Raw genomic sequence first — 19395 nt, forward strand, 5'->3', positions numbered from 1 at the left:
AATACTGATGATTTCAGACTAATCTTCGGTTTAATTGTTTTTTATTTAACAAAATCTTGCAGCTCATTGGCTCAGATAGCTGCACCATTACACACTGGGTATAATCACACTTAACTTCGATCAACTTAAACTTTAACTGTCACCAAGGCGATCCCCACCATTGATGTATGACCTGCACACCCAGCAGTGTGTCAGCCTTGTAAATAACACCAACGTTCTTTCAGGCAAAGTGGTCATTGATGAGCTTCTGACGTAAGGCTCTTGCAGCTATCATGCCACCATGGGCCCATTCATGCGGTCTACAGGAGGGCGGGGGCATGGCTTCAGCATCAGTCTGATTGTCTGGCCCGATGTCAGCATCTGTCTCCTCGTCCTCCTCGTCCTCTCTCTGGTGAGGTAGACTGTCAGGCTCAGCAGGCAATTCTTGTCCCCTCCTGATACCCAAGTTGTGTAGCATGGAGCAGACCACCATGAATTGAGCTACCTGCTCAGGGTGGTATTGGAGCTTAACTCCTGAGTGGTCCAGGTATCTAAAGCGCTGCTTCAGCACTCCAATGGTTTTCTCAACGATATTGCGAGTTGCTCTGTGGCTCTCATTGTATCGCCTCTCGGCTTCCGTGTGGGTGTCACGCAGGGGGGTCATCAGCCAGGTGGCGAAGCCATATCCTTTGTCCCCAAGCATCCAGCATTAACCTTGTGGCTTATTGGTAAACAAGTCAGATATAGTGCTCTCATGCTGGATGTGCATATCATGGATGTTGCCCGGAAATTGAGCATTCACAACCAGTATAATTTGCTAGTGGTCAACAACCAGCTGGACATTCAGGGAGTGGAATCCCTTGCGGTTTCTGAAAACCTCAGCATCCTGAAAAGGTGCCCGCATTGCGATGTGCATACAGTCTCTTGCTCCATGCACCTTGGGGATGTTTGCAATTCTGGAGAAACCTAGTTCCCTCTCACTCTGTGCCTCCCTGGTCATATGGAAGCTGATCAAGTCCTTCCTGCATGTGTACAGGGCTTCAGTGACCTGTCTAATGCAGTGATGTGTGGCATGCTGAGAAAGTCTGCAAATGTCACCAGCTGTGGCCTGAAAAGAACCCGAGGCATAGAACGACAGTGCCGCGGTGACTTTGATCTCGACAGACAGTGCAGTTCTGCTGGTGCTGGCAGGCTGCAGATCTGCCCTTATCAGCTGGCATACCTCAGTGATAACCTCTTTGTGGAAACGTAGTCTCCGAAGGCGGGGTCATTTGGCCAGAGGTAGGGGCGGCTGTGGCGGGCCATTTGCAGCCATCGGCTGGGACGGGGCGTTTCAACATCAAAACAATCCCAGGTCAGGTACAGCACGGATACAAAAGCAAAATACTGGATGCTGGAATTTGGAATAAAAACAGAAAATGCTGGAAATCTCAACGGGTCGGCATGCGAAAAATCAGCATGAGTTAGCTACAGAGTAAAGCTCTACAATTACACGTTACCCTGGAAATCTAAATGATTGGGCATGAGCAGAATGGGGCCTCAATTTTTCAGTGCAGAAGTTAAGCTGCACTCACAGAAGCTAAGGTCTTTCTTTGCTGTATCAAATTTAAATAGAAAAATGGCAAAACTTCAGACTTTTTTTTTGCTGCTACTCCAGCTTAAAAAATCGGCCATTGATCTGAAATAGCGCCAAAAGAAAAGGCAATGTGGAATTTTGGGCCCATGGTCTGGATAAATTGCTATCCAGGGTTATGTAAGTAACCAACTTCAGGAAAATGTCCTTGCTACCCCAAATTACATTGTGTCAGGCAAGGAAAGGTTAGTACACAACTGTATGATCTGTCAATTTTTTATGTGGTGTCTATTGTACTTGAGCTTCAAGTGACTTAGCATACAAATTTGCCTATTATTACTATGTTACATAAAAGCTGTGATATAATAGGGATACAAGACATATCAGTTATCTTATTTTCATTGTGATCTGAGAGCTGCTTCTCTTCTATCTATATATATTGTTTAGTTGTGAAATTTTCAGACCTGAATAGATTGAATGTGATAGTACTCTAAATTGGTTTCACATCCCACTGTTGGTTGGTTAACACTGTTGCTTCACATTGCTTCAAGCTGCTTCAGGATAACAAGAACAATTTTCATTTATGTAACTCCTTTTAACATGGAAGAACATCTCAAGGCATTTCACAGAGAAGAAAAGGAGCCACTACCAAGCCTTTCCTAGAAGTTTAGGAGAGCTGGCTGAAACCCTGGCCAAAGAGATGTGTTTTGAGAAGGCCTTTCCAGGATTGGGGGTGGAAGAGGTATGGAAGCGGAGCAGTTTACAGAGGGAATTTCAGAGGGTTGGGCTGATGTGGCGGAAGATGGAGCAGAGGATGCACAGGAGGCCAGAATCATCGCACTGGAGGATGCAGGAGGGGATGTAACGTTGAAGAACATTGCAGATATAGGGTGGGTGAGGACATGGAGGGATTTGTAGATGAGGACGAAGATTTTCAATTTGATCTATTGTGCAGCCAATGTAGGTCCACAGAATTATGGGCGATGGCGAATTGAGTTTAGTATAGGACAGGAATTTATGGAAGGGGGAGGGCATTGAGAAGTTACAAAGATGTGAATATAGGCAACAACAACAGTGGGGATAAGATAGAGATGGAGGCAAAGGTAGAAGCAAGTGATCAGTAGTGGATAGGATATAGGGTTTAATGCAATAAAGCCTGAGTGAGCAGCCAGGGAGAGGATGGAGCCAATGGCAAGGGTATAAAGTTTTTGGCAAAGGCTGAAAATGATGGCTTCAGTCTTTTTCATATTCAACTATAAGAAATTCTGGGTCATTTCAGAAAAGCAAGTCATGGGGTAGAAAGAAACTTGAGAAATGTTAGGATTGAGGCAGAAATATTTTCCATTCTTTGGGCCCAAGTTTGCCCAGGAGTTGCTCCGTTTTTTTTGGAGCAACTAGATTTTTTTGGAATATCTTAAAAATCACAATTTTGCCTATTTTAATTTGCTCCAGTGTAAGTGAGTTAGTTAGTTTTTTTTTAGTTTCATTTTTCTTTCAAAAGTTTAGTTACCAGCCACTTACGCCTGTTTTGGCCATTTAAGCAAGTTTAGACAGCTAAAAGTTACTCCAAACTAACTTAGGCCAGCGTATGTGGCCACTTGTGGCCACACAGAAAAACCTTGCGGTGAGTTAAGAAATCAGCGCAGGTAGCCAGAGATAGGGGGGTGAAGGGAAGTGAGAGGACCTTGCAAAGCACTAAACACCTTCACAACAACATTAAAGAAGCATAAAAACCATCATCAATAATAAATGAAAAATAAATAAATTACTAAAAAATAAAAAGTCCTACCTCGCCGACTGCAGCACGCACCGGCAAGCCCTTCGGCCAGGGCTAGGGGCGGGAGGCACGTAAGAAGCAGCAGGAGACCCCCTTCGGGGCACGACATGCTACACCGGCAAGCCCTTCGGCCAGGGTTAGGGGCAGGAGGCACGCAAGAAGCAGCAGACTGGTACTGACCCATTGTGCATGCGTGCACACTCCAATGCGCATGCACAACTCTGGGCCCTAGCCCCGCCCCCCCTGCCAGCTCTGTTTATCCAGCACAGTCACTGCTTGTGCTGTGCCACTCCAAGGCCTACGATGTTCCAAGGAGCGGGGAGAATACCGAGGTAAGTTTTTAGCGCCGTTTTTCATGCACAAAGTCGGCGCACCTCAGGGAGGTGTGCCGTTTTAACCAGAAGAGCAAACTTGGGCCCGATATACCCACATTCATACTAAGCACTTCCAAGTCAGGTACAGTATGGGTTCGAAGCTTTCCTGTCCCAATAATATCATTCAATCACCAAGAAGCAACTTCCCTATGACATAATTATTTCCCTCACCAGCCATTCTTTTAAACTTGCCAGTGGGTGAATGCATTAGTGCATTCATATGATATTCTTTTGTCTGCCATTTTAATGAAAGCTTTAATCCATTTAAAATAAACAGATTAATGCCTCTATTAAGATATCAGCCAGAGTAATGTAATATGAATGCATTAAAGTCCACGGTTGTAGCCAAAATAATTTTTGGATTTATGTAATAGATTAGTGCTGGATTATTGGAACTGTTGAATATCAAATTTTGGTTGCGTACCTAATAGGAACTGGGTTCAGATTTTGTCTCTTTACGTCAATGGGCAGAAGAGACATTCATTCCATCGCTCTGGACTGGATTTAAACTCACATTGCAGAGATAAATGGGATTCTGCATGAATCCACTCCCCTTGTGATGTATTTTTAGTCCATTTGAAATATACTCAGGCTTACTTTAATGTTCTCTGTCATTTCTGTGACGCCCCAGCAATAATAGTTGCAAAGTACATTCTGAAGTATTTAAAATAACAAGTTCCAGATGTGAAAAGTATATTATATCCTCTTGTTAATTCATGATTATCGATGTGTATAGTGCATCCTGTCACTTCGTGTCACACATGAGTTAGAACGAGGGAGAGCCCATAAAACTGGTATGTGAAAGCAAGGCTGATCAGGTGGGCAGGAACAAAACTGCATTAACAAGACACAAATAAGCAATCCGGCAGTGAGGAATTTCTTCTCTTTGTTTAATTTGTGATTGGGCTGTTCACAAAGTGATTTTGATAATGGACCGGATTTTGAGGCGAAGTGATGGTGCTCACCACTCACCTCGAAGTAAGTGCCCACAAAGATCTAGCGATCTCTGTGGCATGAATTTCACCTTTGCTGACGTTAATTTCACTCTGATGTCAACTACAGGGAATCTCTGGCGTCCAGAAACAGTGATGTTATCAAGCAGGGTAAGCAGCCAGTCAGACTGAAGAATTGTCACAGACAGCAAATCAGGAAGTAAAAAGCACTGTTTATTCTTCACTTTTTCATCATTTTATAGAGAGCGAAATAAAGATTGAGACACATACGTGGGATTAAGGTAGAAGCTGCAATTTCATAAACAAACTTTAAATTATATGGAATTTGTATCATAATAGAGAAACTTGACATTTGACAAATTTAAAATTAGTTTTTCAGGACCAGAGAAGTTGTTCAGCAGTCATTATGACTTAGTACACCGGTTCTGGATTTTTTTACAGTGAGATCAGAGCATAACACGTGGAAGTTCACGTCAATTCAAGTGATTTGTAAAATTTGCATCTGCGAGGACTTCAACAGCGCACCCTGTGGAAGATAGGGGAATCACTGACAGCAATTTCTGGATTTCCGCATTTAACTGTGTGTGTGCTGATGACAGACGTTTCTGTCAGTTTCACAGAGTAATGACGGTGAATGCTGACAGTTTGAAAGTCATACAACTTCAAATTCCCGGCCAATATATTTACTCAGAAACAACAACTAGTACTATCCGATATACATTGGAGATCTTGTATTGTTCTGTACATTGCGCTACATATTGAGGGTTGACAAGGCCAGATCACTCATTGCTAAAAGCCTTAGGTCAAGCAGTAAGAGTTGGTCAAGGGCTTGCTGGGCAGTGGGTGTGGGGCATGATTTAGACAACATGTGAGCAACGTGTCTTCTTTGGAGGTGTTATCTTCAGTCAAGTATTAGGACCATATCAGAATCACTTCTCAACAGGCATTTAAAGGAGTTGACTTTCATTATGGTGGTAACCAGGAGTCATATTACCTTTGGTGGTATCATGATCTTCTACTAAGCAGTAGAGAAAAGTAGTTACTTCCATCTCATGATACATCCTTCTCTTCAGCACTATGATAGGGAAAAAGTTGATCAAGTCTACACAGCAGCATAGTGGTGCCTTGCATTATAGTTTTAGTTCTTTGGATGGTTACATATATTAGAAATAATGCAGTTTGAAGCTCAATATTCTTCTGAAATAGGAGTCCAGCTGCTGAAACCTATATACAGCAAACTAAAAAAACTAATTCCAAACCAAACTTTGTGGGGTAACTTAAATTTTTACCGTACTTCGATGCAGAAGATGTTTCCACATGTGGGTGGAGTCCAAAACTAGGGGACATAATTATAAAATAGTCCCTAATAAATCCAATAAGGAATTCAGGAGAAACTTCTTTACTCAGAGAGTGATGAGATTGTGGAACTTGCTACCACATGGAGTGGTTGAGGCGAATAGCATTGATGCATTTAAAGGGAAGGCAGAGAAGTTCATATGCAAAGATCCAATTGCCTGTTTCTGGCATGAGCCCTGGATGCCTGTAAGTTTTCCTTCAACAATAGCGCAGACGGTGCACTTCCAGTCATAAATGTGCGCACTTCCTGCCCACCATATTGGGGGATTAGTATGCCTGAAAAATGGGCATTATGCAGCTGAATTTATAGAAACATAGAAAATAGGTGCAGGATTAGGCCATTCGGTCCTTTGAGCCTGCACCACCATTCAATAAGATCATGGCTGATCATTCACCTCAGTACCCCTTTCCTGCTTTTTCTCCATTCCCCTTGATCCCTTTAGCCGTAAGGGCCATATCTAACTCCCTCTTGAGTATATCCAATGAACTGCCATCAACAACTCTCTGTGGTAGGGAATTCCACAGGTTAACAACTCTCTGAGTGAAGAAGTTTCTCCTCATCTCAGTCCTAAATGCCATACCCCTTATCCTTAGACTGGGTCCCCTGGTTCTGGACTTCCCCAACATCGGGAACATTCTTTCTGCATCTAACTTGTCCAGTCCCGTCAGAATTTTATATGTTTCTATGAGATCCTCTCTCATCCTTCTAAACTCCAGTGAATATAGGCCCAGTTGATCCAGTCTCTCCTCCCTATGTCAGTCCTGCCATCCCGGGAATCAGTCTGGTGAACCTTCGCTGCACTCCCTCAATAGAAAGAACATCCTTCCTCAGATTAGGAGAACAAAACTGAACACAATATTCAAGGTGAGGCCTCACCAAGGCCCTGTACAACTGCAGTAAGACCTCCCTGCTCCGGTACTCAAATGCCCTAGCTATGAAGGCAAACATACCATTTGCTATCTTCACCGCCTGCTGCATCTGCTTGCCAACTTTCAATGACTGATGTACCATGTCACCTAGGGGTGGTTGCACCTCTCCTTTTCCTAATCTGCCGCCATTCGGATAATATTCTGCCTTTGTGTTTTAGCCACCAAAGTGGATAACCTCACATTAATCCACATTATACTGCATCTGCCATGCATTTACCCACTCACCTAACCTGTCCAAGTCACTCTGCAGCCACTTATCATCCTCCTCACACCTCACACCGCCACCCTGCTTAATGTCATCTGCAAACTTGGAGATATTACACTCAATTCCTTCATCTAAATCATTAATGCATATTGTAAATAGCTGGGGTGCCAGCACTGAACCCTGCGGCACCCCACTAGTCACTGCCTGCCATTCTGAAAAGGACCCGTTTATCTCGACTCTCTGCTTCCTGTCTGCCAACCAGTTCTCTTTCCACGTCAGTATATTACCCCCAATACCATGTGCTTTAATTTTGCACACCAATCTCTTGTGTGGAACCTTGTCAAAAGCCTGTTCAAAATCCAAATACACCACATCCACTGGTTCTCCCTTGTCCACTCTACTAGTTACATCCTCAAAAAATTCCAGAAGGTTTGTCAAGCATGATTTCCCTTTCATAAATCCATGCTGATTTGGACAGATCCTGTCACTGCTTTCCAAATGCGCTGCTATTTCATCTTTAATAATTGATTCCAACATTTTCCCCACTACCGGTGTCAGGCTAACTGGTCTATAATTACCCGTTTTCTCTCCGTCCTTTTTTAAAAAGTGGTGTTACATTAGTTGCCCTCCAGTCCATAGGAACTGATCCAGAGTCAATAGAATGTTGGAAAATGACCACCAATGCATCAACTATTTCTAGGGCCACTTCCTTACGTACTCTGGGATGCAGACTATCAGGCCACGGGGATTTATCGGCCTTCAATCCCATCAATTTCCCTAACACAATTTCACGCCTAGTAAAGATTTCCTTCAGTTCCTCCTTCTCACTGGACCCTCGGTCCCCTGGTATTTCCGGAAGGTTATTTGTGTCTTCCTTCTTGAAGACAGAACCAAAGTATTTGTTCAACTGGTCCGCCATTTCTTTGTTCCCCATTATAAATTCACCTGAATCTGACTGCAAGGGACCTACTTTTGTCTTCACTAATCTTTTTCTCTTCACATATCTATAGAAGCTTTTGCAGTCAGTTTTTATGTTCCCAGCAAGCTTCCTCTCACACTCTATTTTCCCCCTCCAAATTAAACCCTTTGTCCTCCTCTGCTGAATTCTAAATTTCTCCCAGTCCTCAAGTTTGCTGCTTTTTCTGGCCAATTTATGTGCCTCTTTCTTGAATTTAACACTATCCTTAATTTCCCTTGTTAGCCACAGTTGAGCCACCTTCCCCGTTTTATTTTTACTCCAGACAGGGGATGTACAATTGTTGAAGTTCATCCATGTGATCTTTAAATGTTTGCCATTGCCTATCCGCTGTCAACCCTTTTAAGTATTATTAGCCAGTCTATTGTAGCCAATTCAAGTCTCATACCATCGAATTTACCTTTCCTTAAGATGTCAAAAATTCAGCTTGCTGCAGATTTTAGAGAAACTGCTCAATTGAAATTAGTGATATTTTCACAAAACATTTATCTGCAGTATACAACCTGTTAAGAACTTGGTTTTATGTATAGTCTTTCTTTTTTATCCCTTTAGTTTTTATCCTCATACTATATTTTATAAGATTCAACTATTCTGGAATATTTGCAACTCCTAGATATCCCATTGACAATTTAATAAATGAAGATCTCCATCACAACATTATATAAGTAAAATACAGGAGGGAAATCGAACCAAGACTAGTAAATGGAGTTAAAATACAGATCAGCCATGATCTAATTCAATGGCGGAACAGGCTCAAAAGCTGAATCGCCTATTGTTGATTCTATGTTAAAGTTACCTAATAGTGTGCCATTTTCTGTTATCCAAAGTAAAAAAAGGTGTAGTGGGCATCCTACATATTCTCCAGAAAGCACTTCATCATGTTCCATCTAAGCTATGCTAACTATTATGGTGGAGAACAAAGACAGAAATTTCAATTCAAGAGAGACTTTAGACTGCTCACGGTCAAGCCAATTACACAAGACAAAGTGTTTGGATAAAGTCTGAAATCTGTAAATTCAATGTTTTCCAACATAGATTCTAAGAAACTGGGGCATATTCAGGATATTAATTCATGAAATGCACAATTTGTTGAAAACTTTCTGTCATCCATTTATTTCTGACCCTCCAATTTTTATTGTATCTTTAAGGCTCATGAGATAGGCACTTTCTGGTCTGGCACCTTGTCAAAATGACCACTTTTAAGTGGACCCAGACAGTCCACAGGATATTCATACATAGACATTTTGTAGCAACAGGCACTGGAAAGCAACTGGACTTAGAACTTTAGCTGTTTTTATTTTCTTTATTTTCTTTCAGACAAGGGAAGGATGTGGCACCTTTACCACCACTCTAGCTAAGATCGGGTAACTCAGCATGAAGCAAGATTCAAACTTGTGAGCTTTCTGGCCTGTGTGGCTCAATTCTAAGCAGGCTAGCAGATGTGTCAAATATGCCATTGGGAAAGCCTCTCATGAATTTTCTTATCTGTCCAGCTGGCTGTATATCTTTCTATCTGTCTTAGTAGCTGTGTAAACATTACAACAAATGCAATGAAAACAAACCAGCCCCTTGCAAAGATGGTTAGAATTAGAAATTTGATTGATGCTATCACTGCTGATTAAGTCCTATAGAATAACATAAATGGATAATAAAAGAGTGCTTGATTTATGACATGTAATGGTTTATGAAGTTGAAAGCAAGCATACTAATCATTCTTAACTGTGCTTATAATTCCACTGAAACATTTTAATCCTAGTAGACTAATGCGTTGAATTCCATTATGTTTGAGATATGTGAAATTATGCTTTTTAAGTAAGGGAGTAATAAAAAAGTTAATGCAGCCATATGGGCCACACTAATGAGGGATCACGTAAAGAGAAAATGAGTCAATGTTGGAAAAGTTGGTAAAATGTTTTTTGTTCAAATACAGTATATATAATAAAAGAGCTAGTGTAATTAAACTTTCCTAAAATGTATTCTTCTAAAATATTTGCGTGTTTAAAAAAAGAACATAAATAACATAAATATAATGCATTTATGACTACAGAGCTTCTCAAAGCACAGAACAACCAATGAAATACTTTTGAAATGTAGTCACGGGTAATGTAGGGAAATTTTGTGAAGAATTCTGCCTTTATGGTACTCTGTATTTGGATAGACTTTGGAATTATGGACTCTGCATGCATTTTCATGGCTCACTGAAGGTTTGGTGTCATTAGTCAGAGATGATGATCTCCAAAAACTACAAGGTAAATTACTCTGTTCACTAAATAATGTTAGCAAGCTATAGCTCCTGTGCTTCATTATACTGTGCTTTCATTAGCTCTTCTAACGGCTGCTGAAGGGTGAAATTAACAGTAAAGAAAAAGTGATATTTAAACTTTTAACTTAATTAATTTTCTTATTTCTAGCCACAGAACGAAGTCTTCAGGCTGGTTACCTTCTCCGTCGAACTGGAACTGTTCTCAGGGGCTTCCCTATGGATGGGAGATGGCGACTAATAAGGATGGCAGAGATTACTACATCAAGTAGGTTTCAAAGCTGGTGTTTTATTAGTCCATTCTTTCTTGCCTTACATAGAAAGCTGCAATTACACGACATGATTTTGCCAATTCTGGCCCAATTAGATTATGTGGTCTGGAGACCAAATTCCAAAAATGAGCTACAACAAAAATTGTTAAACCCTCTTGCTTTGTTTTCTAATGCTGAGTTACCATCACAGACCATGAAAGAAAGAACTTTCTGTGAATTCAATTAGGGGTTGTTGTCCATTGGAGAAGACCAATGTTCAGCCATTATATTGTAGTGATGTTCAGTACAACACAAGAACTCCAGTGTAACACAAGGTTCCCACTTGCTTGATTTTGGACCTGACAGTCTGTTTGTTAAGTGGCTTCTCCAGAAATTTTTAAAATATAAATCAGGCACTAATTTTTAAGATAGATTTCCGCTTTCTTCTCCTTATGTCTTATGATACAGCGGCATTAATTACTAAAGATCTCAATGAAATTTCGTCTTCAGAAGAGAAAACATCAAGGATGAGATTTTGATCCATGTACATGTGGTTTTGCACACAGAAAAAGTGTCAAACCTGCTTTCAGCTCCTAATACCAATTGACAGACAGCGATTTGCAATTCTTTACGATATCACATTTTTAACTTGCAATGCAGTTAAGCGCAGTTTGTGATATTTCTATACATGAGGGACGTGTAGGGAATTTGTTCTTATTTCAAACTTACCATTTTGTTACATGCAATCTTTAGCTTCAGTTTAGCTGTTACATCCCTTTTCTCTTTTATCCACACTGCTATGGTTATTGTTCTCCCAACTTTCCTCTCTCATTCCACTAAAATCCAGAAATAACATCCTATTTGCTCTTCTTCCTCCAAGTCTCTTACTCTCTTTCCCAGGACCATAGAACTGTAGGACTCCTTGGGGCTGAAATTCAGCCTCCCGAAAAGGCCCCTTACCGTCAAAAAGTGGCGGAGTCGAATGGCGGTCGATTTGGGGTCGAATGGCCGCCGCTTGCGAAATTCTCCTCAGTAGTTTTTCCAGCGGTCCCCACTTCTGTCCCACTGCTGACAACCGTGCGTAATCTCAGGATTGCTACCAGTGCCACGTGCTAATCAGAGTAGGAATCGCAGGATAGCTCAGATAAATGCGTGGTTTGAGGAGTGGTGCAGAAGGGAGGGATTCAAATTCCTGGGACATTGGAACCGGTTCTGGGGGAGGTGGGACCAGTACAAACCGGATGGTGTGCACCTGGGCAGGACCAGTACCAATGTCCTAGGGGGAGTGTTAGCTAGTGCTGTTGGGGAGGGGTTAAACTAATATGGCAGGGGGATGGGAACCTATGTAGGGAGGCAGAGGGAAGTAGAATGGGGGCAGAAGCAAAAGATAGAAAGATGAAAAGTAAAAGTGGAGGGCAGAGAAACCCAAGGCAAAGAGCAAAAAGGGCCACATTAAAGCAAAATTCTAAAGGGGCAAAGTTTTTTAAAAAGACAAACCTGAAGGCTCTGTGCCTCAATGCAAGGAGTATTCGTAATAAGGTGGACGAATTAACTGTGCAGATAGCTGTTAATGGATGTGATGTAATTGGCATCACGGAGACATGGCGACAGAGTGACCAAGGCTGGAAACTCAACATCCAGGGGTATTCAACATTCAGGAAGGAAAGACAGAAAGGAAAAGGAGGTGGGGTGGAATTGCTGGTTAAAGAGGAAATTAACGCAATAGTAAGGAAGGACATTAGCTTGGATGATGTGGAATCGGTATGGGTGGAACTACAGAATACCAAAGGACAGAAAACGCTATTGGGAGTTATGTACAGACCACCAGACAGTAGTAGTGAAGTTGGGGACAGCATCAAAGAAGAAATTAGGGATGCGTGCAATAAAGGTACAGCAGTTATCATGGGCGAATTTAATCTACATATTGATTAGGCTAACCAAACTGGTAGCAATGCAGTGGAGGTGGATTTCCTGGAATATATTAGGGATGGTTTTCTAAACCAATATGTCGAGGAACCAACTAGAGGGCTGGCCATCCTAGACTGGGTGATGTGCAATGAGAAAGGACTAACTAGCAATCTTTTTGTGCGAGGCCCCTTGGGGAAAAGTGACCATAATATGGTAGAATTCTTTATTAAGATGGAGAGTGACACAGTTAATTCAGAGACTAGGGTCCTGAATGTAAGGAAAGGTAACTTCGATGGTATGAGACATGAATTGGCTAGAATAGACTGACAAGTGATACTTAAAGGGTTGTAGGTGGATAGACAATGGCAAACATTTAAAGATCACATGGATGAACTACAACAATTGTACATCCCTGTCTGGAGTAAAAACAAAATGGGGAAGGTGGCTCAACCATGGCTAACAAGGGAAATTAGGGATAGTGTTAAATCCAAGGAAGAGGTATATAAATTGGCCAGAAAAAGCAGCAAACCTGAGGACTGAGAGAATTTTAGAATTCAGCAGAGGAGCACAAAGGGTTTAATTAGGGCGGGGGGGGGGGGGGTGGAAATAGAGTATGAGAGGAAGCTTGCTGGGAATATAAAAACTGACTGCTAAAGCTTCTATAGATATGTGAAGAGAAAAAGATTAGTGAAGACAAAAGCAGGTCCCTTGCAGTCAGATTCAGGTAAATTTATAATGGGGAACAAAGAAATGGCGGACCAGTTAAACAAATACTTTGGTTCTGTCTTCATGAAGGAAGACACAAATAGCCTTCCAGAAATACGAGGGGACCGAGGGTCTAGTGAGAAGGAGGAACTGAAGGAAATCCTTATTAAGCGTGAAATTGTGTTAGGGAAATTGATGGGATTGAAGGCCGATAAATCCCCGGGGTCTGATAGTCTGCATCCCAGAGTACTTAAGGAAGTGGCCCTAGAAATAGTGGATGCATTGGTGATCATTTTCCAACATTCTATCGACTCTGGATCAGTTCCTATGGACTGGAGGGTAGCTAATCTAACACCACTTTTTAAGAAAGGAGGGAGAGAGAAAACAGGTAATTATAGACCGGTTGGCTTGACATCAGTCGTGGGGAAAATTTTGGAATCAATTATTAAAGATGAAATAGCAGCGCATTTGAAAAGCAGTGACAGGATCGGTCCAAGTCAGCATGGATTTATGAAAGGGAAATCATGCTGGACAAATCTTCTGGAATTTTTTGAGGATGTAACTAGTAGAGTGAACAAGGGAGAACCAGTGGATGTGGTGTATTTGGACTTTCAACAGGCTTTTGACACGGTCCCACGCAAGAGATTGGTGTGCAAAATTAAAGCACATGGTATTGGGGGAAATGTACTGATGTGAATAGAGAACTGATTGGCAGACAGAAAGCAGAAAGTCGAGATGAACGGGTCCTTTTCAGGATGGCAGGCAGTGACTAGTGGGGTGCCGCAGGGCTCAGTGCTGGGACCCCAGCTATTTACAATATACATTCATGATTTAGATGAAGGAATTGAGTGTAATATCTCCAAGTTTGCAGATTACACTAAGCTGGGTGGCGGTGTGAGCTGTGAGGAGGACGCTAAGAGGCTGCAGAGTGACTTGGACAGGTTAGGTGAGTGGGCAAATGCATGGCAGATGCAGTATAATGTGGATAAATGTGATGTTATCCACTTTGGTGGCAAAAACACGAAGGCAGAATATTATCTGAATGGCGACAGATTAGGAAAAGATGAGGTGCAATGAAACCTAGAAATCATGGTACATCAGTCATTGAAAGTTGGCATGCAGGTACAACAGGCAGTGAAGAAGGCAAATGGTATGTTGGCCTTCATAGCTAGGGGATTTGAGTATAGGAGCAGGGAGGTCTTACTGCAGTTGTACAGGGCCTTGATGAGGCCTCACATGGCATTATTGTGTTCAGTTTTGGTCTCCTAATCTGAGGAAGGATGTTCTTGCTATTGAGTGAGTGCAGCAAAGGTTCACCAAACTGATTCCCAGGATGGCAAGACTGACATATGAGGAGAGACTGGATCGACTGGGCCTATATTCACTGGAGTTTAGAAGGATGAGAGGGGATCTCATAGAAACATAGAAAATTCTGACGGGACTGGACAGGTTAGAAGCAGGAAGAATGCTCCTGATGTTGGGGAAGTCCAAAACCAGGGGTCATAGTCTAAGGATAAGGGGTAAGCCATTTAGCACTGAGATGAGGAGAAACTTCTTCACTCAGAGAGTTGGTAACCTGTGGAATTCCCTACCGCAGAGAGTTGTTGATGCCAGTTCATTGAATATATTCAAGAAGGAGTTAGATATGGCCCTTACGGCTAAAGGCATCAAGGGGTATGGAGAGAAAGCAGGAAAGGGGTACTGAGATGAATGATCAGCCATGATCTTATTGAATGGTGGTGCAGGCTTGAAGGGCCGAATGGCCTACTCCTACACCTATTTTCTATGTTTCTATGTTTCTAATCAAAGCATGCACTGCCGATCTCCCACACCTCCAGCTAAATACACTTGGAAAAATCTTCGTTTCGCCAGGCGGTGTCCCCGACAGTTTTTTCTAGCGGTTCACTGTGTTGGAAGTGTGTGCGACATGGCTGTGCAGTGCTCATTCAAGGGGAGGGTGCACTGCCGCGGCTGCCATGTTTTTTTTGTCAGCCGACTGCGAGGTTGGACCGACAATTATGCCTCTGGGTTCGATTGGGCCGCCAACAGGCAGCCTGGCACCCCCACTCGGGTGCCAATACACTGGCCTGGCCGAAACCTTCCCTGCTGGCCCAGTGGACCGAAGTTTTAAAATGGCGAAGGCTCTTCCCTCTAAGTGAAGGGGAAAGCGTGGTGATGCTCACGTGTCATGACATCATCAGCGCCAGGCTGATGACTGACAGCCGCCTCCACTTCCGCACTTCTAGTGTGCTCACCGTCGCAATTGCTCCCCAATTATGACCGACTTTTGGCCTGGTCCAAAAAAATTGCCAAAGTGCTGAATTTCGTGCAGGAGGCCACCTCATCCACAACAGCGGTGAAAACACATCAGAAGTGGTAGGTGCGACCCGTTTCGGGCAGCGCTGAATTTCTTCCCCCTTATCTCCCTCAATGGTCACTCGCTCTTATAATGTACAGTGTTTTAAAACCCTTGGTAGCAACTAAGAATTAATTTTGGATTTGCCTTGTCTTCTGCATTTCACCCTTAGCCATGTCCTGTATTCAGACTCTTGGGCCTTCACCTAGATTTTTTTTTAATTGTTAAGGAGAATGCTCTAATGTCGATCTGTGTGATTTAACAAAAAATCTTAAAAGGGAATGTATGTCTGCAGTTAAATCTGGTTTGCTATGTTCTTTTTGAATTGTTTTAACCTGCTGAGCTTGCTTCGTGAGGTCATCAATAGGGAGCGCACTTGTCAGTTCTGAATGTAATGCAAACAATGTGAATCATGACTACATATGAACCCAATGTCATTGCTAGCTCTTCAACTACCATCTACTCTAATCTCATTTCATTGCCTTTACCTCATATCCTTTTACATTTTTCCTTTTCGAATATTGGTTTAGCTATTCAGCACCAGACCTGGCTGGAGCACATGAAGCACTACTGGGTCTGCTCTCGTCTGCCAAAACTGCTCACTATTCCAGAATCATCCTGGAATGGAAACATAATCCAAGGCTTCTCTTCTCCAATACATACCATCTTCTTAAACGCCTTTCCCCTGCTGCCTCCACCCTCACCTCCAACAACAAGTGGGAGGAGCTGATGGACTTCTTTGTCGTTAAGATTGAGACCATCCGTTCAGCTACTCGAACGCTTTCCTCCCTTCCACCGAGCCAAAATTCCTCTGAGGTTCACCTCTGCCCCAACTCTGAACTTGCATCTTTCTCTAGTTTCTCTCCGATTTCCCCTCATGCCCTCTCCAAGCTCATCTTGTCCATGAGACCCACCTGCTGCTCCCTCAACCCTATTCCCACCAATCTGATGACCACCCAACTTCACTTCTTAGCCCCCATGTTAGCTGATATTGTTAATGGTTCCCTCTCCTCGGGCATTGTCACCCTCCCCATCCAATCTCTATCATCATCCCCCTCCTCAAAAAAAAGCACCCTTGACCCCTCTATCCTACTGCCCCATTTCCAACTTCCCTATCATTTCCAAATTCATTGAACGCGTTGTTGCCTCTCAAAACTGTACCCATCTTCTCCGCAATTCTATGTTTGAACCCCTCTAATCAGGTTTCCATCCCTGTCACAGCATTGAAATGGCCCTTATCAAAGTTACAAAGGACATCCTATGTGACTTATTTTTCTTGACCTGTTTGCAGCTTTTGACATGGTTGACCATACCATCTTCCTCCAACGCCCCATCTCCGTTGTCCAGCCGGGTGGGACTGCACTCACCTGCTTCCATTCCTATCTATCCAGTCATGGCCAGAGAATCACCTGCACTGGTTTCTCTTCCCGCTCCTGCATCGTTACCTCTGGTGTCCCCCAAGGATCTATCCTCGGTCCTCTCCTATTTATCATCGAAATCTTCCGAAAACACAACGGCCACAATGTTCCCTACCCCAGCGGGCCCGTGGCGGGCAACGTCGGTGACGGGTCCCAACCTCGCTGTTGCCTCCATCCTGGCCTCTGACATGACTTTCCCCTGATGGGGCTTGTTAAGCCCGCTCAGCGAGTTTCCCGGCCAATTGAAGGAAGTGCGTCTGATGAATTCATTTGATGACGTGTCATCAACCGATTTCCTTAAAAGGATCATGCGCAACTTTACTTTGACATTTGTGCTGTCAATGTATTACAGCGTTGAGGTGCGGTAAACACTGACAAGCACTGCACAGAGGTGCACGGTTGTACCCAGGCGCTCCCATGACTCCCTCCGTATGCTTATGGAGAGGGCCACAGCACGCAGGGAGGTTGTCTTCCCTTCTAATGGGCAAAAGAGACCTCCGTAGGAGACCACGCAGCCTGGTTGCACATTGCACAGGAGGACACAAGCAGGGATGTCGTCAGGAGGACCAGGCTGCAATGGCACAAACCTTTCAATGATCTCAATAGATCACAAAACATTACTTCAAAGCCACACGCAACCTCATCCTGCTGTGCCACTCATCACATCCCCATCACTCTGCCTTCCCTACCTTGCTCCTGCACATCCTTACTCACATCAACTTACCTTGCATCTCCACCCATCCCTCTCTATCTACATTATTGCTTCCCCATCTCACTAGCCACCTCTCACACTCACCCTCATCCTGGTCTAATCATACCAACTAACAACACACAAGGATAGGCACTTGGGTGTTTTATTCAATGTTCATGTCAAGTTTCTTTCAATGTGCTGGCAAACATTGAAATCCTTATTTTCAAAACTTTGCTTTCTTGGACAGATGTGTGTGCACCTTTGGAAGTGACTTAGTGAGTTGCAGTGAATGATGAGGCATAATGGTACCCCCCGCAATGGTGATGAGTGTGAAAGGGCATTGTAGGGATGATTTATGGTGTTGGTGTGCAGTGGTGCCAACCTGGCACATCTTGCGACAGCCAGGTTGTGCAGCATCAAGTGAAGTCAATGTGGCTATGGTGAGGCCATCTCTGGCCTCCCGGGCAGCAATGTGGTCGGGTGCTGATGCCCTGTGTCCTGTGCAGCATCGGGTGATTGTGGAGAAGTTTGGTGTTGTTGTTGGTGCTACTGGTGTGCCTGGTGATGCTGATGTTGGGGATGATCATGGTCAGATTCTGAGCACCAAGATGAGATAGTATAAAGTGCACCCATGCTGATAGAATAGATGGCAGGTGAAGTAGAGATGACCGAAGCGATCTGTCAATGGCGGGAGAGGTAATGAGGTCACACTGGATGGAATCTTGTGTAAAGACATGCAGCATTCTGAATCTGTCGTGGAAATGCGGTTTAGAGAAGCTAGTGCTTAAGGGAAGACATCTGATTCAACTGGGTGCTTTGAGTTGACGTTTGAAGCTGTCAACTCAACAGCTGATTCAATGGCCACTGAACTCCCGCCTCAGCTTCACTGACGAGGTCTAAGCACAGCGGGAAGCTGGTGGGAGATCTGTGAAAATTAAAAAGCTGGGGAAAATAGCATTATTAAGTGGCTGTAAACAAGCCACTGATGATTTGAATTGGGTTCCCTGCCGCTGCCTGTCGGGTCTGCTCAGCGCTGGCAGACCCCAGATCATGAAATGCAGGTTTGCGTGGTTTGACAGCAGCTTCTCAACCCGCTGTAAATTATTTTAAATTTCACAACTGACCCGCCACCCATCCCGTCCCCTGAGCGCTGTCAAAATTCTGCCCAAAGTCAGATTTCATATGTATGCTGATGACACTCAGCTTCACCTCATTACCACCTCTCTCGACCCCTCCACTGCCTCTGATTTGTCATGCTGCTTGTCCGACATCCAGTACTGGACGTGCAGAAGTTTCCTCTAACTAAATATTGGGATGACCATTGTGTTCCATTTCCACTACAAACTCCATTCCCAAGCCACTGACTCCATCCCCTCCTAGGCCATTGCCTGAGGGTAAACTTCCTTACATTCATATTTAGTGCCCTATATTTATTGTAGTTTTCCACATTACAACAGTGATTACACGTCAAAAGTGCTTCATTGGCTGTAAAGAGCTTTGGGGCTTCTTGAGGTTATAAAAGGTGCTAATTCCTTCCATACATTAATACCTAGGATCCCATTAACTATTTCTTGTCCCTTTCCTCTCTACACTCCCACCTTTAAAAATCGATGTATCTGCATCCCAAGATATCTTATTTGCACCAATCTGTTAAAATTCTTGCCATTTAAGATATTTATCCTT

At 43.3% G+C, this 19395-nt stretch overlaps 1 protein-coding gene across 4 annotated transcripts in view; it reads left to right on the forward strand.

Annotated features, from left to right (window-relative positions):
- LOC139275829 (FERM and PDZ domain-containing protein 4-like) overlaps positions 1-19395 on the forward strand; it is a 658647-nt gene that overhangs the window by 257349 nt on the left and 381903 nt on the right. For all 4 annotated transcript variants that reach the window (XM_070893037.1, XM_070893039.1, XM_070893040.1 and 1 more), the window contains exon 2: positions 10535-10651. In XM_070893037.1, the coding sequence (XP_070749138.1) occupies positions 10614-10651 (38 nt within the window). In that variant the 5' untranslated portion in view covers positions 10535-10613. The remainder of the gene's footprint in view (positions 1-10534; positions 10652-19395) is intronic.

This window comes from Pristiophorus japonicus, chromosome 11 (assembly GCF_044704955.1).
Source record: "Pristiophorus japonicus isolate sPriJap1 chromosome 11, sPriJap1.hap1, whole genome shotgun sequence".
Taxonomy (NCBI): Eukaryota; Metazoa; Chordata; class Chondrichthyes; family Pristiophoridae; genus Pristiophorus; species Pristiophorus japonicus.